Source organism: Hypomesus nipponensis, chromosome 11 (assembly GCF_054491055.1).
Source record: "Hypomesus nipponensis isolate SF chromosome 11, ASM5449105v1, whole genome shotgun sequence".
NCBI lineage: Eukaryota > Metazoa > Chordata > Actinopteri > Osmeriformes > Osmeridae > Hypomesus > Hypomesus nipponensis.
Genome location: NC_140371.1, coordinates 11,331,888 through 11,354,285, shown reverse-complemented (window position 1 = coordinate 11,354,285; position 22,398 = coordinate 11,331,888). Strand labels below are relative to the sequence as shown.

The 22,398-nt window shown below is 40.8% G+C and overlaps 3 protein-coding genes across 8 annotated transcripts in view; 2 read left to right on the top strand and 1 right to left on the bottom strand.

Annotated features, from left to right (window-relative positions):
* Positions 1-651: 651 nt before the first annotated feature.
* Positions 652-1,820, bottom strand: LOC146268087 (C-reactive protein-like). Its single transcript, XM_084709515.1, has 2 exons — positions 1,704-1,820; positions 652-1,372 (listed from the first exon to the last, which is right to left on the bottom strand). Exons 1-2 carry the CDS (start codon positions 1,786-1,788, stop codon positions 726-728), a joined length of 732 nt encoding a protein of 243 aa, XP_084565641.1. The 5' UTR covers positions 1,789-1,820; the 3' UTR covers positions 652-725.
* A 329-nt stretch (positions 1,821-2,149) lies between these two features.
* Positions 2,150-3,954, top strand: mrpl57 (mitochondrial ribosomal protein L57). Its single transcript, XM_084709516.1, has 3 exons — positions 2,150-2,198; positions 2,509-2,656; positions 3,475-3,954. Exon 3 carries the CDS (start codon positions 3,496-3,498, stop codon positions 3,805-3,807), a length of 312 nt encoding a protein of 103 aa, XP_084565642.1. The 5' UTR covers positions 2,150-2,198; positions 2,509-2,656; positions 3,475-3,495; the 3' UTR covers positions 3,808-3,954.
* Positions 3,955-4,246: 292 nt separating this feature from the next.
* The window catches only part of kcnh1a (potassium voltage-gated channel, subfamily H (eag-related), member 1a), a 32,019-nt gene continuing 13,867 nt past the window's right edge, over positions 4,247-22,398 (top strand). For 2 of the 6 annotated variants that reach the window (XM_084709513.1, XM_084709510.1), the window contains exons 1-9: positions 4,247-4,820; positions 5,786-5,812; positions 7,957-8,080; positions 9,127-9,233; positions 9,908-10,036; positions 10,137-10,255; positions 10,377-10,769; positions 13,937-14,094; positions 14,303-14,574. In XM_084709513.1, the coding sequence (XP_084565639.1) occupies positions 4,748-4,820; positions 5,786-5,812; positions 7,957-8,080; positions 9,127-9,233; positions 9,908-10,036; positions 10,137-10,255; positions 10,377-10,769; positions 13,937-14,094; positions 14,303-14,574 (1,402 nt within the window). In that variant the 5' untranslated portion in view covers positions 4,247-4,747. Of the gene's footprint in view, positions 4,821-5,785; positions 5,813-7,956; positions 8,081-9,126; positions 9,234-9,907; positions 10,037-10,136; positions 10,256-10,376; positions 10,770-13,234; positions 13,262-13,936; positions 14,095-14,302; positions 14,575-22,398 lie in introns of all 6 variants that reach the window. The other 4 variants (XM_084709514.1, XM_084709509.1, XM_084709511.1 and 1 more) reach the window with 3 other exon arrangements.

The window sequence follows — 22,398 nt, the reverse complement described above, 5'->3', positions numbered from 1 at the left end:
TGAAGAGTGGACTGGAACAGGTTTCTTGTAATTTCCTTTTGTGCAAGAGGGAATGGTGATAGGAAAACCTAGCTACATGTTGGCCTTTCTGCAGCTGTCTTGTCTTTTTAAGTAGCTAGCCATCTCCCAGACAGTTAAATGAACTAATCATGTTCTAGGCTACTAAAGCTTGAAACAGGATTTTCAGTCAGGAGACTGGGTGTAGCAAATGAGTCCTCAGAGTTAAGAGCAGATCCCTTGAGTGTTTGGATAGGTACCCCTGCACCTAGTGGCAACCTCTGGAAATGGCTAACAGTGCAGCTGCACCCTATGCACGACATACCAGTTAACAACTGAATACTTTTACAAGTTTATTGGAATAATTAAGCTGGTAGCAAAGACGGGCCTCTTCCATCGTGTAGAAATAGGAGATTGCAGCAAAACCGGAATCATAGTAGTTTAATAGAAGGGCTAGTTTAGCAGGCAGGAGCCTGGTGTGGTTGGAGTCTTCAGTGCCTGGAAAGGAGAGCTGGGAAAGGTATGAGGGTTATAGGAAGTACATCTGAGGGTGTAATGGGTTGAAATGTGGTCGTCTGCTGAACCCCAGTTGTGGACAACTCCACATTAGTGAACAGCACCAATAATGTGAATACAATGAAAGAATTGCAACACTTGAGACTGAATTTGCATTTACTGAATCAAAACGCAGACAAATGAATCAAACGTTCTCAGCAACAATGGAAGCCTTAAGACATTTCATGACTACAATGTTTGGCGAAGCCTAAAACACTGGTCTCTTCAACTACAGCATCAGTTCTAGTAAACCTAATATGCCTCCAGTCTACCACATTCCCAGGTCTCACTACCACACCAGTCATGTAGTACTGGATCTCCTTTGGAGAAAGAACAGAGTCCCACATGTAGACGTCAGTCAGAGAGCCAACAAAAGACTGTGCAGCATCAAATCCGCCATAATACGAGTCCTGCTCCTGACCCAGAACGATACTGGGAAGCTCATCGATAAAATACCCAGGGCTGACAGACTTCCTGGGGCTAGGCTTGCTGTTCAGCCACACCTGGGCCAGTCCAGTAGTGCTCTCCCAGGTGGCACAAATAGAGTTCCACTGATTCAGCTCGCTTTTCAAACCAGGGAAGCGCAACTCTTGATCATTCACCAACACATTATAAACATCTGGCTCATCTCTCCACAGAAGAAGGCTGTTTGCTTGCTTTGGGGTGGCGAGAGAGAAGAGACTGGAACTTCCGCATGAATCGGTGAAGAAGCGCAGACACACAGTAGTTGTGTTGATGGAGGTCGTTGCTGCCTCAGAGTCGACTCTCACATGAGTGGTGTTGGTCTCCCCAGGGAAGGTGAAAATGCTCTCAAACAAGTCTAGTGCCAAAGAGAAGACATTTCAGAAATGGTTCGGAATGCTCGTGACAGCACACTGGCAATCATTTAATAAACATTTCTTACCTTGGCTTGATATACATTAGCTAGTCCATTTAACATTTATAACTTGGCAAAGTTACTTTACCTGAAGGAATTATATTGGCCTAATGTTCAATTCTATTATGTTCAGAAATTAAGTGTAACTGTTTAATGCAGACAATCTTTGTTGTGACAGTATCCTCCAGAAACACAGCATGTACAGATAGTCTTAAGGGTTTTCCAGCACACCATAGAAATGCCTTCCACTGCATTACAATAGGGGCATAGGTACCTTGGTAATGGCTTACATCAAGTGCAAACGGGACCCCTTCTGAGCCACAGACCATCAGGGTGACGAGGAAAACCAGTTTGTCCATTCTGTTGTCCGTTCCTTTTACTATGATTACTTGACGCTGCCCAACTGGTATTTATGGGGAAGTAAGTTCAGGCATGGCACTGGACCTGGCAGCTGACGTTACTCACACAATCACTGCAGATGTGCTGATTGAAAGTCTGGTGTTTCTCAGGGTCCTGGGGATCTACTGCCCTGCATGGTCTAGATCATGGGTGGGCAATCCTGGTCCTCAGGTGCCACTGTCCTGCATGTTTTAGATGTTTCTCTGCTCAAGCACACCTGACTCAAATGAATAGGTCGTTACCTCCTGCAGGAGCCTGCTAACGAACCATTCATTTGAATCAGGTGTGTTGAAGAAGGAAACGTTTGATCACAACTCAACCTGTCAAACATGCAGGGCAGTGGGTTCCCAGAATCAGCATAGAGGAACACGTATGCTATTATCAGTTGTTGTGTAGATTCATGTGAGAGGACTGTTTCAGTTGTAAATTATTCATTATTATTCAATTTCTCGCGTTCTTATTTATATTACACATACATTTGTATATGTCTTTTTAATTTAGATTCAAAATGTCGACATTTGTTAACACTAATTTATTTCAGTGTATTTTTATGTAGGCTATATACTCAATTATAAATTGGGGTTCATTTGCAAACGAATGTTGACCTATCATTTGATCATTATTAATATTATTAATATGAATAATATTTTTTTTCTTGACCATCTTCGGCGGACGTAAAGCGGGCGGTGACGTTTCAGGGGTACCGTAGCTACAAGCGGAAGTACAAACCAAAGTCACGTTTCCTTTCAAAACCAAGAACTATAGCAAGCTAAGCTACGTACATGATAAGAGCTAGCTTTTGATTACTGTTTCCCCAACTGTAGCCTGGTAAGTACATTTAACAAATTACAATAAAAATATGTTTACATATTTAACCCATGCAGCAAAAGTTTAGTCCGCTGACGTGTACTTAGCGCTGCCCAGTTAGCTAGTGCGAGCTACAAACTGACTGAGTCTGAATGTCATGTGCCAGTGCGAGAAGCTTGCTAGCTAGCAACTCATTCGCAATGGAGTACAGTGTATTTTGTGTACCTAGTGTTTACAGAAGATGACTAGTGTGTTATATTAGTACATCAGTCGAAGCGACAGCTAGTTAGCACAGTCATTACTGTCGCTAGCTGACTAGCTTAGCGTTAGTTTATCAGATTTTCGGCCAACAACACGCTCTGGAATATATAGTAATATACCACTAAAACCCCCGTTACAGGGTTCTTAAGTCTCGCGCATTCTCCGTGAGACTCAACCATTTCTCACCAATCACCATGTAATTCTTACGCATCAACCATTTCTCACACTGAGAGGTAAGGGAAAACTTGTCTCGCTATATATACAACCATTGGACGAGGCTCTAATTTCTGTCGAGTTGATGGTTGTCTCGAGTTATAGTCAACAATCAGAAACATCACCAGCACCCCCCCATCGCCCGAACGTTAAGGACCCATTATCACCCAGCAGTCTAGTCTATATATTGTATTAGATGTCATTACCTAATACAATACAATTCAATTCAATTTCATTCAAGACCTGAAAGTAAGATCTTTCTTTTGACTTGTGAATTGACAAAGGTCACATTGGCCTTTTAGAGAGAGTTTTGGCCCAGTCTTGTCAACACCCAGTGTTACAAACTGCCTTGTTTGTGTTCTCAGGGCTGTGTGCTAGACCTCACCATGTTCCTCACCATGGTTCTTCTGAGGAAAGGCATTCCTGGAAAGCAGTGGATTGGGAAGTACCGGCGTCCCAGGGCCATCACGTGGCAGATGAAGCGCAACATGATAGTGCATTTGGAGCGTGAGGCAGAAAACGAGTACTGGATCAGCCGGCCATACATGACACCCGAGCAGGAATGTGGCCATGCTGCGGAACGCCGTGCCCAGTCTTGGTCCAAAATCAAGGAGAACAAATTTGTCAAGTTCCCAGAGCACAAGTACATAGCAGACCACCTCAGTCACCTCAACACAACCAAGACTTGGTCCAGTTAGTGAGAAGATGTATTGACTGTGTGGTCAGTTTGGAACTTTCTGTGGTGTTTTTTAAACTTTCATGGTCATGTCTGTGTATATTATTTGTGATCTTTAAATGATATCTTGATAAAGTTTTGTGTATAAACTTTACTGATGCAATTTCAACTTAAGAGAACGTCTTTATTTGATACCTTTTCATATAAACAATGTGCACAGGGCCCCCTCAACATGTTCACACCGTCGGGCAATGATTGTTACAAATATTGATAGATTATTGCACATGAATGATAAGTTGGTAGGATCAAAGTCAATACTTATGTGGCAAATAACCCTTGTCTTTATATGTTCCAGTGGTCATCTTGGGGACTAACCCCGTCTTTATAAGCCATACCAGTGTGAAGCTTTCAACTTGTATTTATGTTCACCAGTCTCTAAAAGTGAAACACTTCATTTAAGACTAGCAACTCAACACATAATGAAGCTGATGTGGAGTGACATTTTCCTGCCTCAGCGTAATGTCGGCTATGACAAATATCGAAGTTATGTCCAACTGCCCTGGATGGATGTAAAACAAAGTAGATATCAAATGTGTGAGAATCGAAGGCTTGACTGCATGAATTTAAAAAAGCCTAAATATGATCCCAAATGTAGTTTACTACCTAACTATGCCAGCAGATGGGGCTCAACGCTTGTGGAAAGGAATCTCTAAATCTCCTAAGCGCGCTACCGTAGTGCGATTCGAATAGGCGCACTTCAGTAGCTGGCGCACCCGCTTCAACAGGGGGAGTACTGTTTCAGATGGGTAGAGGACCTTCTTGGAGAACCCTCTGCAACCAATCTCAGTCAACAGCAGAGAAGACCATGAAGGCAGTTGTCTGGAGTAATCGCTCTGCGGATAGACACAGTAACCAGCTGTACCGACCGCTCCTTCGCACGGACGACTGAATGAAGAGCCAGAATGGCCGGAGGACGGAGAGGACTTGTAGCCCCTCAAAATACTTTTTTAGAAAATATTGTCAGACGATCAAACGGTAAGAACAATTTTGTGTAATAATTTACTTTGAATCCTTGCAGGATCAATCAGTTCCATATTAACTTTTCCTTTCATATATTTGACCCGCATCTTTTAGCCTACGACGATGGAAAAAATTATTGTCAAAATGTTTTTCTGAATTATTAACTCAAAGGGAATCTTACGTTTGAATATCCCACACAATCGCATAAATTATAAGACTATAAAAATGGCAGAAAGTTTGGTGTCTGCACCATTCATCCAAGTTAATGAAATGTGCAGCACCAAATCTAGAATATGCCAGGAGTGGCGCTGGATACACGTGACTTTCAAATATAGTATTTCAAATCTTATTTCGTTGTGGAAGTGTAATTTTTATTTTATTACAGTGAGTCTAACCTCTGACCAGTTTATATTTGTTTGTTTAATCAGACATTCTTTCGTAAGGTTATTTCCATTTGGAGCTAAATACAAAAATGTATATTTGATTATAGACTGTTAATCTCACATTAATCTACACAATTATGTAGAATGGCCCTATTCTGTTTCCAGCCTGCCTCACTTCCATAAAATGATGATGTCGATGACAGGCTACCATCTAGGTCGATTATAGGTCCATACAGTTATACTTAAAACAGAAGAAGGAATAAGGAATATAAACAAATAGCCAGTCGTATGTCCTAGAAACACAAATGTTAAAGCATAATCACATTAGAATCTAAAATATGTTCTTACGTGTGAGAAGAATGCATTTTCTTGTCCCAACACAACTTTATAGTAGCCGTAGACACTATTGAAATCTTGAAGTGTATAAGACAAATTGACACACCATGCAGAATCAATGGGCCTACCAGTGTTAGAAAGTTTAAGGTGTTAGTCCACATAGAAATATTGGTTGTGATATTACCTCAATTATATGATGTATTTAAAGCTTTAACATTGTTGTTGCTGCTACTGTAACCATTTTTCTTTTCAACTTTTCAGTTTGGACATTATCACATAGACAGACAGGTATAAAGCATACTTTGGAGTGCTGCTTTTGTTTTCCTCCCTCTAATTTCCCTCTTGACTCTTTGTATACTAAACTGTTCTATACCAATAGCTGTTAATTTACAAAGCAATTCATCCTAAAGATGACATCTTGGTCTGGGTGCAGACCTTTTCGTCTAGCTAACCCATTCTTCTTACAGCTAAAATAAACACATTTTGTAACACATCAGCAAATGATGAATCATACAGATATTTGATTGAACATTGATGTCAGATGCTGCTGTCATCTATCAACATCATCCCTGTCTACCATTGTCAAATTGGACAGCATCACCACTAACAATTGTAAAATAACAAATGTTGGCATGGAACGTCTTTTAAACCTGTAATTGTGTTTCTGTCAGTAGTTCTAGTGACTGTACACATTTGAAGGAATAGTATAGGGATATGTGTATTATCTCTATTCATTATTTGGGACATAATGTTTTGTCACCACAAACCCAATTTTCTCTTCATTAAGTCTAGCGTATTATGCTTCTGTAGCCAAGCACCTTTTTTTTGGGTAATGCTACAATGGATGGACCCTATGCTCTGTGTTTTCACTGCCATGTGAACAACACATTAGCACTAAGGGATTCAATTTAGTGCTCTGAAATAGCCTTTTCATAAACAATACACATTTATCTCAGAATGCTGTGTCCATAATCATTTTATTTGTTGTTGTTTCCCCTGGATAAGCCAATTTCTCTTTCCTACTCTCTCTACTCTCTCTCTCTCTCTCTCTCTACCTCTCTCTCTCTCCCCCCGCCCAATCTCTCCCCACACCTCCATCATCACCCCTTTTATTTTCTCTCTCTGTCTGCACAGCTGTCTATAGCTAGCTCATGTACATGTAAGCCGATGACAGTCGAGTAACTGTGTTTCCTGTAGTCACATTGTTTTGTCATGATGCAGTTTAATTGCCCATCAGTTATCCAGACAGCCATCACTGGAGACAGGCAGTTAGATCTAATGAAACAATTGTCTTAAGCCATGTTTACTATAGTGTTTGTCAATGTTAGCAATAGCTAATACAGAGTCCCTTATACTGTCCCTTATATGTATAATTATAAGTTTAAGGGGACATGTATTAACATTCCCTCAGTACTTGAAATCGTTGTCCAAGTTATAAATGTATAGTTGTTGTTTGAGTGAATCAAGGAACAGTGTTAACTATTACAAAATAATTACTCATGGCATTGACTGTTTTAGCTACTTGAAAATCGCATACCGTTTGTTGTTAAAATCAAGGAGTTGGCTGCTAACTGATTAAACCTTTAGACATTTTCACAAGTTTATTTGATATGACTGAGATGTGTCTTAGACATTTCACATATTTTCCAATAGGATCCTTTGTATGCTCACCCTCTGTATAGGAAAACAAATATCAGTCAAATATGCATGCATTTCACTAAGTCATCTTTACAAGCCATCTTTCCAACTATGACAAAATACCCCACAAATGATACAATGTGCGGTAGAATTCCATGAGTAAGTAACCGAGAAACATTCCTCTTTATATATCAATTTTTAGTTGTGCACTTGTATATTATAAGTGTGTTATTGATGACTCTGTGACAGACGTCTTTGCATATCTGAAATAAATCACAGCTTATTCAAAAGGCGAATAAGTTCCTTGAGTTAATAGTGCAGGACGTCAGCTACCCCTTCAAGAGTAACTCTCTTTACTCACCCTCCCTACATGGAGTACTTATTCAGCACTGAGGGTAAGGATGGTCTAAGACTGAGATAAGTACTTGTATGTGAACAACTCTGCTGCTTCACCACTCTAACGTGTCACATTGTGGTTGCTTCCATTGCATACTGTGTTGTAGCCCAAGGGTTAGCGTCAACACTTCTTTGGTTCAAGCAAGTCCGAAAATCATTGACCTTCAATTTGTGATTTTGAATCATTGATTTTCATGACCCACATGTATTTTCCCCCCAACTTGTGAATTGTATCAGTTCATTAATTGATTTAACATTTTAATGAATTTGACTCCAATCTTGCTTCCCCTCACCTCTCTTTTCATGTATCATAAAAATTGTACAAAGCAATAGTTGAGAGAAATAGCTTTTAATGTCAGGATTATTTGCTTCGTCATTTTCTTACACATCCTAAACAGATACCAACTTTGTGCTGGGAAACGCTCAGATTGTGGACTGGCCCATCGTCTACAGCAACGATGGCTTCTGCAAGCTGTCTGGTTATCACAGAGCAGAGGTCATGCAGAAAAGCAGCACCTGCAGGTAGGCCACCATGAAGTTCTTATTGTTTTATGTCACTTATAGCTTCTCATTGTTCTTGAAGACATGTAGGGATTGGTACCAATAACCCGATAGCCAAAAGCTTGCGAGGTTGCCTCCTTAACACTGATGCTGTGAAGATATGAGTTTGATGCCAAAAAATGATACCTTCTTTAAGTGAAGGAGTGTAATAATAATCTTTTTTTAGACAAAGGATTTAAATACATCACAGGGGCTTGCCCCACCCACGCTTGGTTTGCTGAAACTTGTTCCTGTCTGGTGACATTAGATCAGCTGCCTTTGGTAGACGTTGTGACTTTGAAGCTCTGAAAATACTGCCTCATTAGTATTAAGCTATCTTTCACAGTTCCCAGAAAACTTCACATTTATTTTTAGACCTACCCAGAACCGACAGCTCCTACTGATGGGAATAGTAAGGCAAAGTGGGTAAAGAATGTAAAGATGGGGTGTATTTACCATTTCACAAGTTAGAAAACAAATTCTTAGAGTGGAAATGTATTTGAAACATTTGTTGTTGAACAATTTGTTTTGGTATATGTCTGTCAGCGCAATTGGCATTGTGGTATTCTAAACATCCCGACTGAGATTGAAGAGTCCCTGGACATAATCCCTGAAGTATCATCCCAGACTCCCTGACAACAATCTTACTGCCTGACAGCTTTTGGGTCCTACAGGGAAAATCCATAATCATAGCAAGAGTAGGTTGGCAGTGGATATTTGTTGACACACTTTAGGAGAGAGAGGGTTGTTATAAAGTAGATTCTAAATGCATTTTAAATTTGATTATGATGATGGTGGTGGTTACAAAATGGATTGGCAAACTAAAGTAATGAGATTTTGACTTCTATTCTGGGCAGGGGTATTTTGTAATTTGAGGGTCTTGCCTTACACTTTGACACTTTGTCTTGTTTTGGTTACCAGTGTTTCTCCTCATTAGCTGTCTTGTTCTAAACGTTCTAAAGTCTCTGGTTGTTTTATGCAGATAATAACATACAATATTCAAAATGTTTTTGCTTCACGTTTTCCAGCTTCATGTACGGGGAGCTCACGGATAAAGACACAAGTGAAAAAGTGCGACTAACGTTTGAGAGCTACGAGATGAATTCATTTGAGATACTCATGTATAAGAAAAACCGTAAGTGCCATGTGCAAAAACTAGCAATCATGCAAATGTATTCAGCCATCCCTAATAAACGTCACAGTTCCGAGACTTCTGGAAGCATCTGTAACCCTGTAAAACTACTAAGACTAAGACAGAGAAAACAAAAATCATTAGATCCAAATATTGTTGATGTATTAAGGTGAAGTGGGGGGGGGGGGGGGGGGACAGAATGCCACCTGCAATAAATACCTAGGGTTAAGAATACTGGCTGGAAAGTAGTGCCAAGATTAATGTAGTTAAAAATGTTTTATGTATTCCTGGGCACCTTTGAGTTATTCTTAATTGCTTATCAGTATCACACTTGTTGAGAGAAATGTAGTTCCTAACAGCAAATGATTGATGACAGGCTTCTATGGGACTGTATTTCTAGTTCAGTTGTCTCTGGATAATAAACAAAAAAACTAACTTTCTATCTGATGAACAGAGACCTAGATTGTAAGGTAGGAACGAATAAACTCTCTTTGATTTGTTTAAATTGAGGAACAAGAGAAAAATAGAGCAAAACGTTGAGCTATGCTACATTTGATGTACAAAACTTGTGCATGTGCTCTTAAAGGGAAATATGTCATAGAAAATGCACTGGCAAGTATAAATATTGATGATGGGTTAAGTAAAGATGAATTCCTCAGTGTTTTCTTCTGTTTCAGGGACACCTGTATGGTTTTTTGTGAAAATAGCCCCCATTCGCAATGAACAGGAGAAGGTGGTTTTGTTTCTGTGCACATTTAGTGACATCACAGCCTTTAAACAGCCCATAGAGGATGACTCTTCCAAAGGTAAGTTTTATTAGAAAGCAATGTGATTGTCCTCCAGTCAGTTATGTCTCCTTTCCCCATGAACCATTTTGTGTAATTGAGCGTCAATTTGTGTTCTCAGGTTGGGGAAAGTTTGCACGTCTGACGCGTGCTCTGACTAGTAGTAGGGGGGTACTACAGCAGCTGCAGCCCACTGTTCACAAGGGAGAGAATGTCCACAAACACTCCCGCTTGGCTGAGGTTGGGTCATTTTCTTTCCTTGTGGTCTTTCTTGTTTTCATGCTTTCAGATGTCATACTGTTCCTTCATTCAGAGGCTGTCAGCCAAACTGAAGATATTCCATCTCCTTCACATTTGGCAGGTGCTGCAGCTTGGCTCTGACATCTTGCCCCAGTACAAACAAGAGACCCCCAAGACTCCTCCCCACATTATTCTACACTACTGCCTCTTTAAAACCACCTGGGACTGGGTCATCCTCATCCTCACCTTCTACACCGCCATCATGGTGCCGTACAATGTCTCCTTCAAGACCAAGCAGAACAACGTCACGTGGTTGGTGGTAGACAGCATTGTGGATGTCATCTTCCTAGTCGACATTGTGCTCAACTTTCACACCACATTCGTGGGGCCAGCAGGTGAGGTCATCTCGGATCCAAAACTGATCCGAATGAACTACCTAAAGACATGGTTTGTCATCGACTTGCTGTCTTGCCTACCCTACGATGTCATCAATGCCTTCGAGAACGTAGATGAGGTCAGTGCTTTAAGCAAAAGGGTATCCTTGTTTTGCTATTTCTTCTTCTATTACTCCATATCTCACATTATATTGTCTCTGTTCCTTCTGGCAAGCCCATCTGCCCTCTGTATTTGTCTTCTGTATTTCACATGCATCCTCACTAAACTATGGAATTGTTTCAGTCAGAGACTCAGCCTTCATGCTTTTTGACAACAACCAACAAAAACTCCTTGTTGGGATTTGCATTTATGACCAGAACCTGCTTACAAGGAGATAAGCGACAGAGGAGATTTTTTTCATAAAAAATTTCAAAAGTATTGAATAGTGCATTATTTTCATTTCCTCATTCTACTCTCAGGCTAGACTATGGAGCCAATAGACTGGCTTATGGCAATTTAAGCTTAGAGAATCTAACTTTGGTGTCAAACTTTTTCCAGTATATAGCTCTGTTCTATATAATTTGTCTGCTTTCCTCTTGGGTTTGAGTGTTAGGTGTTCTGAGACTCAAGTCTCACTGAAGTGTAGTGAAACACATTGGTGGCTTCTTTGAGTTTGGGGGGGAATCAGTTTCTGCTACTTACTCTTTATGAAATCATTTGTTGTCAGGGCAGTTTGATGTGTGTTATAATTGGACGTCGGGGGACTTAAGATTCCTGGTATGGAAATAAGCTCTCTGTGGAGAGGGTTGTAGCTGCAGAAGCATCATTGGCCAGGCGTGCCTTAAACACAGCTTTTGTTAGCAGTAGCAGTCAGCCAAATAACAGCCAAATGAGCAGTTTCCATTTTCACAGAACTATTGTAATCTTTTGTGAAGTCACTGTAGCATGAAAGACAGGAATTATATACTTCTGGTGTAGTTATTTTGTGTGGTTTGAATCATAAGAATGATATGTCTCGTTATTAATCTCAGTTGTAGTACGGGTTTAGGCAGGGAACCAGACCAATCTTGAGTTTACGTTTTATTTGCTCTGGCAGATCGGTCTGACCACCCTCCTATTCAAACTGATTTCCACCTGGCCTGAAATACCGGGCTAATCTCAACCGTTTATCATAGGCCAGGTTGAATATGACGACTCTACAGAGGAGAGCTGTTGAGGCATTTTCATGAAAAACCAAGGTTACAATTCTTTGCTCTGATTGGTTGTATTTATCCAATTATTTTCAATTGTGTCCAGAGGCATTTTGGACACAATTGGTAACTGCCCTTGGATGTAGAAAATGAACTGAAAGGTTCCAGACTTACTATTCTGAAAATTTGTCTGGCAATGCCAGCCAGGCTACTGAGGCTAGTAGCTTAATGGTTACAAGTTTTTTTTTAAAGTATATTTGACAGAGTTTTCAGTTATTAAAAATACTCAGTGGCAAACATTATGCCAAAGAGGGTTATTTATCATAGTGTATGTCAGGCAATACATCTTTTACATGTGCAAATACACCCCCTCCCCCACATACAACACAAATCAGCCAATTCATAGTTTATTGTGTCGGGGAAAGGTCATATTTTTACAGATTGCAAATTGTATTTATTGTCAATCCAATGAATTACTCTGGTCACTTTAATATTAGTACACAAACGCGCACACATGCAGAGACACCCACAAACAAACACACACACACATATTTTTGCTCTCGTCAGTTAATATTACTTTTTTCCCTGCCCTGGTTTGTCTACAGTGTGTGCATGTGTGCATGTTTGTGTGTGTAGGTGTATATGTGTGTAAGTGCTATGAAAGCATTAAATGGCTTGACGTGCTACTCAGACCCATCACAGAGTGAGTCATTAACTCCTGAAGGCCATGCATTCACAGACATCCCAGTGTAAAATGCTTAAAGTGCTAGTTATTCGGCAGTGGGCAGCTCTGTTCTTGCAAGTGCAGCATTCTGTCCCATTCTAGTCTTTCAACGTTTCAGCAGTCTTGCTGCTGACAGTAGGACACTAGGACATTCATAGTAAGCGGTGTTGTTCAGTGGTCACCTCTGTCTGATATTGGCAGTAGCATGTTACTTCATTCATTTCTGTTCCATTATCATGCATTTAGACTCGTCTTTTGTTGGGATTTTGATATTTTCCCCTGGCAGTCGGGTCTAGTGGGGAGGAATGCTCTTAATTGGATAAAAAAAGAAAATGAAAAGATAAACCATACAAGTTGTATTAATGCAGGCAGTCAGTCATTGAAGGCCTGAAGAAAAGATTATGAATGAATGTAACCCTACTATACATACTACTCCACCACAAAGGACCCAAATGTAAGGGGATAATGACATCTCAAGCCAGATTTTTTTCAGTTTTTGGGTAGCTTTTTCTTTAACATGAATATTATTTGCAGCATTGGACATGTGTAAAATCATCTGTTATTTTTTGGATCAAATGTCTCCTCTCTTCTTTTTGACCATGCTCACTTCTTTCTTTTCTTCCTCATCCCCCTGTTGTGTTTGCATGGCCCCTTCCTCCTCTGCCTGTGTTAATGTATGGAACGTGGAAGAACTGGAACCACCGGGCTGTCACTCAAGTAGGCCTTTCATTCTAAAACTCACTTTGAGTCGGTTTGGGTCTTTGATAACGATAAACATTGCATTACACTATAATGTGCTTTTATCAAGCGCTGGAGGGATCTTTCTTTCTTTCTAGCTTTTCCTGTTATCTCTGTCTCTCTAATACTTAATTAGCTAAATATATTCATAAAGTATAAGGTCAAATTTGTGTGTGATGTTTTGCTTGTACAAATGCTTAATGTCCAAGACATTTTTGTAATAGAGTATGTTTTATAATAAAATAAAATAAATTATATTTAAACGATTTTAATGCAATTGTCAGCATACTCTAATCATGTAAAGATGAGTTAAATAAGAATAACACATACTGCACCTTCTCAACATTTTGTAAAACAAAATAATGCCTGAACTCAACAAACGCAACTCAACTGGAACAAGCAGACAGACCATGTCAACATCCATTTTTTTTTCTTTCAGAGATCTCCAAAAATCCATTCTTTAATCCTTCCCATGCTCCTTTCTTTTCCTTTCCTTATTTTTATATCCACTCTGTCACCCACATTCTCTCTGCCCTCTCTATTTCTTTCTCCTTGTGCTCCCACCTAATTATTGCTTTTATTACCAATGCCTCTTACCCTCACTGTACCCACCCTGTCCTCTGTTTCTCCCTCCTTCCTCTCTCTCTTCAACAGGGGATCAGCAGTCTGTTCAGCTCTCTCAAAGTGGTGAGACTGCTTCGATTGGGTCGTGTTGCCCGTAAACTAGACCACTACATCGAGTATGGGGCAGCTGTTCTGGTTCTTCTGGTGTGTGTTTTTGGCCTGGCTGCCCACTGGCTGGCCTGCATTTGGTAAGATTTTACCTGATCAATAAATGCCCTACACACAGATTAACCTGTTCGGTCGTCCTAGAAATGACATTAAATAACCTCACCATACTAATAAGAACAATAATACAATTAGAAATAAAAAAAACAAGTATTATTGGGCAAGTATCATCAATCAATCTTTTCCATTAAGTGAAAGACCCAAGAAACACAAATTGTCTCATTGTTACAGGTACAGCATTGGGGATTATGAAGTCATAGACGAGGACACCAACGTGGTTCGCACTGACAGCTGGCTCTACATGCTGGGAGAGACTGTTGGGACACCCTACCGCTTCAACGCCAGCGGCTCCGGAAAGTGGGAGGGGGGGCCTAACAAAGAGTCTGTTTACATCACCTCCCTCTACTTCACCATGACCAGCTTAACTAGCATTGGCTTCGGCAACATCGCCCCCACCACGGATGGAGAGAAAATCTTCGCTGTGGCTATGATGATGATTGGATGTGAGTGACACTTCATTTTTCTTTCTGTGCTCCATGATGTGTGGATTGTGTGTCCATGTCCTATGCCTCAAAATTGTAAGAAATATACTTTCAGCCCTTTTCCTTACCTTAAGCATCCCAGAGTTACTGAATGACTCTTGTTGCTATGAGCAAGACTTCCTACAGACAAAATTTCCATCGGTTTCAGAACTTGAACACCATTATTGTAACAACATGTAAACAAATTTGTACCTCACTTGATCCAAAACATTTGTGTTTGTCAGAAAGTGCTAGTGGCCACAACCCAGTATTTACAGTGTTATATTGAGCAAGAACAATGACGCACAACAATGAATAAAATGAATGAACAATTGTCCTAAGAGCCATGTCAAAAATGGATTCCATTAACACAGTAGCTTATATCTCCCTTCTCTGTCTGCGTGGATGACACTACTGTCACCCCGACAAGGGTAAAGAGGGCATGGCACAACAAGAACACTGAACCTGATCGAAACAGCTGCTCTAACATAAAACGTTGAAGTTTTAGAGTCAGCAATTCAATTTGAATGAATGTGTTCTCTGGTCTACGATCATAGGGCTAATATTTCCATAATCTGATTGTTAGACTGGAATTCCATAAAATGGGGATTGGATCACAAAAGCAGAGATCATTTTTACCCAGTGATTTGATAGTTGGCTTAACACAGACAGGTCACGTTGCCTGATTATTGGATAAAATTCAGAAATCATTCCTAAAAAGCGCAATTTAGATTTTACCAGAATTTTTTTTTAATCAAAATCTTTGTCCATATTCAATTGATAAGGGTGGCAATCGTTATATAATGATTCAAAATATATTTGCCCTACTGTACTTCATAATTCAAGATGCATGTTGAAGTACATTATACACAACACAGGTGTGATTAAGATGATTAAAACAAGGTTTCTACAACAAATGTACAAACAAATGTTTTCAGATTTCAGGTCTCATCGCTTTACTTGATCAGTTACCTTAACCTCTGTTCACTGCTGTTCACTACTGTAATACTCCACCTCCTGAGACATCTATAGCAACACACCCATTTTCTAGATTACCGGTATTCCGTCTGCCTTGTTTTCTGCTCTGACAAACAGGAACCTCGATATTTACAACACACAGACTAATGCAATGTAGAGCACAAAAGATAGATCTGTTATGTATGCCTCTGAGTAGACTAGCTGTAGAACAAAACCCAGGGGCAAAAAACAGTCACTGCCTGGATCAATTTAGCGCATTTCTCCCTGCAATCCCTCTGCAGTCACTCTCCACCTAGCTGCCAGCTCTTTCAGCTGTTTTTCAACCCTGGTTTCCATGGTGAAGAGAGACTTCTGTCAAACTTTGTCTGAGCCAGTGGGACATAGTAAGCTATTGGCCTACTCTGAGTTAGGGCTCAAAGGAGTGTGCGTAATCATATCTCCAAGGAGCAGCTGACACAACAAAAGTTGTCGCATGTGTTATAAAAATCTGATGATCTTCAAAGAACATAAGCAGAACACAAAGGGGACTCCTCTACGCGGCTGAAGCCTAATCTATGTCTTTTCACTATAAAATATAAATGTCCTGTGTTCTATTTTTACCATTCTGCGGTGGATCGGTGTTGGCAGCCGAAGATCACAGCGACGACAGCGGAGGGCTATACATCTGTCCTGTTGCTATGGCAACAGCTGGCCTGGGGCATTGGTTTCTAACAACTTTAACTATCTTCAAATGCTGCAGCTGTTTACAAATATATTATACAACACGATATCTTCCTAACACAGCTAACAATATCAGATTTATAGACTGACTGGCTTTGTGGAGGGATTCCAAGATTTTCAGTGACGGAAGTGAGGTTGAGAAGTCTTGGTACTGAAAACAGGTTGAGCTGGGAGTAATCTAAAATTAGCCAGACTTGCAGGAATGGAGGCTCCTTGAGACCATGATAATCTTCTCAGAGCGACCCTCCACTACATTTTTATTGCTGACCTCAGGAGCTCTCAGTCAGTAGTGGAGGACTATAAGAAATTACAGTGTTCAAACGAGTGATCATCCTACTGTCTGGGGGAATTTGAATGATGTAAGATCATATCATCAATCAAAACCTAACTATTAAGTTGTATCCAAACCATACCACCACTTCAAGCATATACAATAATTAGAATAATAATCTAAGCTTAATGTTAAGCTAAAAAATGTAGGCAGTTTAATATTCTTTAACATTATTGCAAAGATCAAAATCCAAGAATGTCACTAGTATAGCAGGGGAAATAGGGTTTAGTTTACTCAGAGCGTGCTTTGAGAGTCAGATGGGTACATTTGGGATATCCCAGACACATGCCTGCATGCAAGCACACACACACCACTCTGTCCCCAATACACAATCACACATACAGTTTGCATCATGAAATCTTCCTAAATCTATTCTATTCATATTTTATTCATAATGAAGAGTCCTCCTGGAATGACTGTTCATCGTTTTAAGTACTGTACATGCTTGTACAATGTTTCAGGGAACAAAATATTGGATTATTAAATTCACAACATTGATTTCTCTACAACACTTCTTTTTCTGGCAAAATGCACAATATGCTCACACATGAATGCATGCGACACACACAAACAAACGCACACACACATATTCGCATACAAACAAACACACAGGTTTACTACCTTCATCTAAGTATGATTAAAAGATGAGGGAGGCTTGTTCCCTCTCAGTCCCTTCCAGCAGGACTAATTAGGACCTCAGCGCCAACAGACCACTACATACACAGCACAGAGCAGGCACCAGATGCCTTTGATCCATACACACTCCAGGTGTTGCCTTCCAGTCCAACCACCGTGAGCTAGCACCGTGGCATGCCTCCAAGTTAAGTCACAAGCACCTTAAAGCAAGATGTGATTGGTGGAAAAACTGTGTCTCTCTGCCTGCTTGTCTGTTTGTCTGCGTGTTTGTCTGTGTGTGGAAGAGACACTGGAGATGTTGTGTGCCAAGTGGAGCGTGTACTGAGAAGTTAGAGTGAGAGTGAGTGAGAGTGCACAACTAGTGTGAATGACTGCAGTCAAATGGACCTTTGTGTCGTCTGATCTTCACCTTCAATCACAGACAGTGTCAACGTGATGATTTAATATTCTGTCACATGCTGTCAGCTTCAAACGGCATGCAGGATAAACTCCTGCAAGAACATCTTTATCTAACAAAGTCAAAAAATACATCATTTCCTCATTACTCTGGGGCTATGTTGCAAATAGAATCAAACATATTTTTTTCTGATTGGAAGTGCGGTAAAATAAATTATTGATCTAGCTCATTGCAGTATAAAAGTCATATTTTAATCAAATCAAATGTATGTGTAAAATGTATTTGGATAGCCCTTTTTACAAGCAATGTCACAGAGGGCTTTACATACGCTCATAGAACTGCCCCTCAACCAACCTAAACCCTCAAGGAAGACAAAGAAAAATTCCCCGAAAAACTCTAGAGGAGAAAAAATGGAAGTAACCTTGGGAGGAGCAATTCAGTGAGTGTTGGTGAAAAAGAGGTGCAAAACACAGGCTTAACATAGTCATACAGCAGGGAAGTGTCAATGGATGTTGAAACACCAAAACCCAGTGTTCAACTTGGGTTAATTGGTATTAACTGATAATGATTATCTACAGTATGTATACTCATTATTGCCATTACACGCTCTGTGTGCACTACCATATGCCCGACATGTTCAAACAAAGAAAAGAAAAACATAATTTCATATACTGTCTTTAGGCGTAGTTTAAGAATATTTGTTTGAAGGCCTGTTCATAATGCCATGGATGTACTTTGAAGTCTTGTACTGAACAGTACAGTGTTGAATCAGCAGTAGGTGATCCTGCTATTTTAGTCTCTTTGGCTGTTGGAGCCACTCAGCTTGAGAACCAAATCTGTTCTTTGCCCACGCGTTTGATCTGGGCTCGACATAGTTTATATTGCTGGTCTGCTTTGAAAAATGACTCCTATTGTGGCTTAGGCAGGTTTCTCATGCTGTTATTCGAGTGAATAAGGGGTCAATGGCCACAGCTACTTATGCATGGTGGGCACATTGCTTCATACTGTTAGATTATCAATTAACCCAATGACTTAGTTTGTGTGTGCATGAATAGCTACCAATCTTTACAATCCAAACTCTATTAGTTTCCATCGAAATAGCCATTGACCTAATATATCTTTTCATGTAATAAATTATAATATCAAGTGCACCATCTATAAACAGTGATCTCAAATGTGCACAGGAGCAGGTCCAATCCAGTGGTTCTGGTTTTCTATGCACATATACAGCTGGATACGAAATCACGCTAGAAGTGAGTGATGTTGGCTGTCATCGATCATTGACAGAGCCTTTCTTTCCCATGATGGAATTGATAAAACATGAACTCAAAATTGGCAAAAGGATTAAATCAGTAGAAGCGTCTAAATAGCACAATGCAACAATTTGATAAAAATATAGTTACTGTCCATTGTTATCTCTGGGGCAGTAGGCTATTAAATATTTTCCCTTTCAGCATTCCAGTGAGACATTCAAATTGAGGTTGACGCCTTCTCGCTTGACCTGGAATAAGCACTTGGACCCCTATCAACTCAAATGGAAATTAAAAAGTAGTTTCTGTAAATAGATAGTTGATACTTCTGTAACATAATTTAAATGTATAGCATCATTATGTATGTTCCTACCATTGATGGGACATCATGTGTCATACTGCAGCAGTGGAAAGAATGATTACTTTCATCAAGGTCTTTTGTATCTTAATGGATGATTTCTTGCAAGGCGCTTTCAACTTCAGCATATGGCCCTACAGTTTATAAACATTTCTTCTTCCTCCATCAGGAGGGAACCTATTGTTCTTTCATTAATTATTGTCATTGAAGAGAGCAACATCAGGAAGGGTCGGGAGCCTATGATTTGCTAGTAGATGCTTAGAGGTACCCAGGACCTTTACGTTTCTGCTGACTGTAGAATTCTGAAGGAGGAAATGAAACCCCCAGAGGGAGGACACCCGGAATATCCACGCTGTGGCCTAAACGCTTGCACACGGCAAAGTGTGTTTGACACTGATGGACATCTGCTGTCAGAGAAGAGCTTTGTTTCTGTCATATTTCCGTCTACTTTCCTAACTAAATCTGAAACTATTCTTTTCCAAGCTTTGTCTCTTGACTACCTCAACCTTGTTTATAGCCTCAGCCAAAGCCAACATGACTTAATGACTACAAACCCGTCGGCCTGACTTCTGTGGTAATTAAGTCTTTTGAGCGCCTGGTGCTGGCACACCTCAAATCGATCACAGACCCTCCCCTGGATCCCCTGCAGTTTGCCTACAGAGCCAACAGGCCTGTGGACGACGCAGTAAACATGGCCCTCCACTTCACCCTACAGCACCTAAACAACCCAGCATCCTATGCCAGGATTCTGTTTGTGGACTTCAGCTCTGCCTTTAACACCATCATCCCCACCCTGCCTCAGGACAAGCTCTCCCAGCTGAATGCACCTGACTCCACCTGCAGGTGTATCACAGACTTCCTGTCTGACAGGAAGCAGTGCATTAAGCTGGGAACACAAGTCTCTGACTCCCAGTCCTCAGGATCTCCTCAGGGCCGCGTCCTTTCCCCTCTTCTACCTGTACACCAACAGTTGCACCTCCAGTCATCCGTCCGTCAAACTCTTGTAGTTTGCGGACGACACCACCCTCATTGGGCTCATCTCTGGTGGAGATGAGTCTGACTATAGGTGGGAAGCTGACAACCTGGTGACCTGGTGTAGCCGGAACAACTTACAGCTCAATGCTCTTAAGACAGTGGAGATGGTGGTGGACTTCAGGAAGAATACAGCCCCACTCACCCCCTTAACCCTGTGCGACTCCCCGGTCAACACTGTGGAGTCTTCCTCTTGCTGTGCATTATCCTCTCCCAGGACCTCAAGTGGGAACTGAACAACAGCTCCTTCACCAAGAAAGAACAACAGAGGATGTAGTTCCTACGGCAGCTGAAGAAATTCAACTTGCCAAAGACAATGATGGTGCACTTCTACATGGCTATCATTGAGTCCATCCTCACCTCCTCCATCACCATCTGGTACGCTGCTGCCACTGCCAAGGACAAGAGCAGACTGCAGCATGTCATCCGCACTGCTGAGAAGGTGATTGGCTGCAATCTGCCTACCCTCGAAGACCTGCACACCTCGAGGACCCTGAGGCGAGCGAAGAGGATTGTGGCCGACTTCTCCCACCCTGGACACACTCTGTTTCAGTCACTCCCCTTCGGCAGAAGGCTGCAGTCCATCAGGTCCATAACCTCACGTCACAAAAACAGTTTCTTCCCATCCGCGGCTGGCCTCTTCAACAAGGCCAAGGGCTCACACTGACTTTGGCCAGGTTTCCCAGATTTGTTAAGAAGCTCTTAACGCTAAGAGCTTCTTAAGAACGTTCTGAGAGCGTCTGGGAAACCTGGCCTTTAACACTTTCCCCCCTATTTTGACGATCTGAAACGCAAGTATCAAAACGCAAAGCGCAAGTAACTTTGTGGGCGTGACTTCAGCTTCGTTGTTATTTTGCCGGCGGGATAAATGACTTTGCGCCTGGCGCAAATCTAAAAAGGGTTGGTCTGAAGTAGCTACATTACTAATGGGTGTGGTTTGGGCGTAACGTGCAATAAACCAATCAGAGCATCATCTCACATTCCCTTTAAGAGCAGCGCTTATTCCATGGCAAATTGCTATTATAACGGCGGATTTGCCAGGCGCACGCCAGGAGCGGTTCACAGGAGGAGACCGTTCTCGTCAGAGCCGTAAAAGATAGAGAAATTACATCGTATGGGAAAGGCAGAGCAGTTTTCTCATTGCACTAAATTTCCCGCTCATGCTGTTCATTCAAATTATTATTCTTATTTTTACATATATTTTATTTTTTCAATTGTTATGTTTTTAAATTGTTTAGTTCTTAGAATTAGTTTAACTAATGTACTTTTGTACTTAATTTATACCCGTTTATTGTTTGCACCTTCCTGCCACAGTAGTCGCGTTTTTGTGTAACATAAGCTTCATGGCGAATAAACCGAATTCTGATTCTGAAGGGCATGGGAGAAGAAACCTAACCAAATTAGCTTCGGTTAAACAATCATGGGAGGAAATTGCCAGCGTTGTTACAAATAAAGTTCACATACATAGAAATTTCTTATGAAAATGTTTTTATAATAATTTAAGCCATAAATCAAAACGCCATAAATCAAAACAATGTAACGTAGCTTCGCAGAAAGAAGACCCTGGCCTCGCCAGCAGTGCGCACGGACCAAGCTGGCATACTTAAAATAGCATCTGAATAATGCGCCATTGACTTTAAACCACGTTTTTCCTGGTCAGAAGCGGGATTGTTTTTCGGAAATTGCAAGATAGCACCAGGGAACGTTTGCGCCTGAACACGCCTCCTTTTTCGCTGAACCGCCCACGGGAGCGCAAAGTCATTTCGATGTGCGTCTGTGGAGGGAAAAGTTGGCTTTGCGTTGAGTGCAAACTAGGAATGACACTTGCGTCGTTGACTAAGTCAATTGCGCTGGGTGCAAGATAGGGCCCTTTATCTGCACAACGACACCCTGCCCTATTTGTATTTCTGTATTTTCATATTGTATATTATAGCAATTTTATATTTTGTGTTATTCTAAATTTTGACATACCCCTTGGCATTAGTTAGACTTTGTACCTTTAGTATAGTTAGACTTGTACGCCACTTATTTAAGATTCCTACATGTTGAATGTATTTCATGGCGAATAAAACCCATTCTAATTCTGATTCTTAGAATACAAACT

Coding starts and splice junctions, on each gene's coding strand:
- mrpl57 (XM_084709516.1), top strand. CDS start 3,496: ATGTTCCTCACCATGGTTCTTCTGAGGAAAGGCATTCCTGGAAAGCAG.
- LOC146268087 (XM_084709515.1), bottom strand. CDS start 1,788: ATGGACAAACTGGTTTTCCTCGTCACCCTGATGGTCTGTGGCTCAGAA. Junction 1,373..1,703: donor TGATGTAAGCCATTACCAAG/GTACCTATGCCC, acceptor CTTTGGCACTAG/ACTTGTTTGAGAGCATTTTC.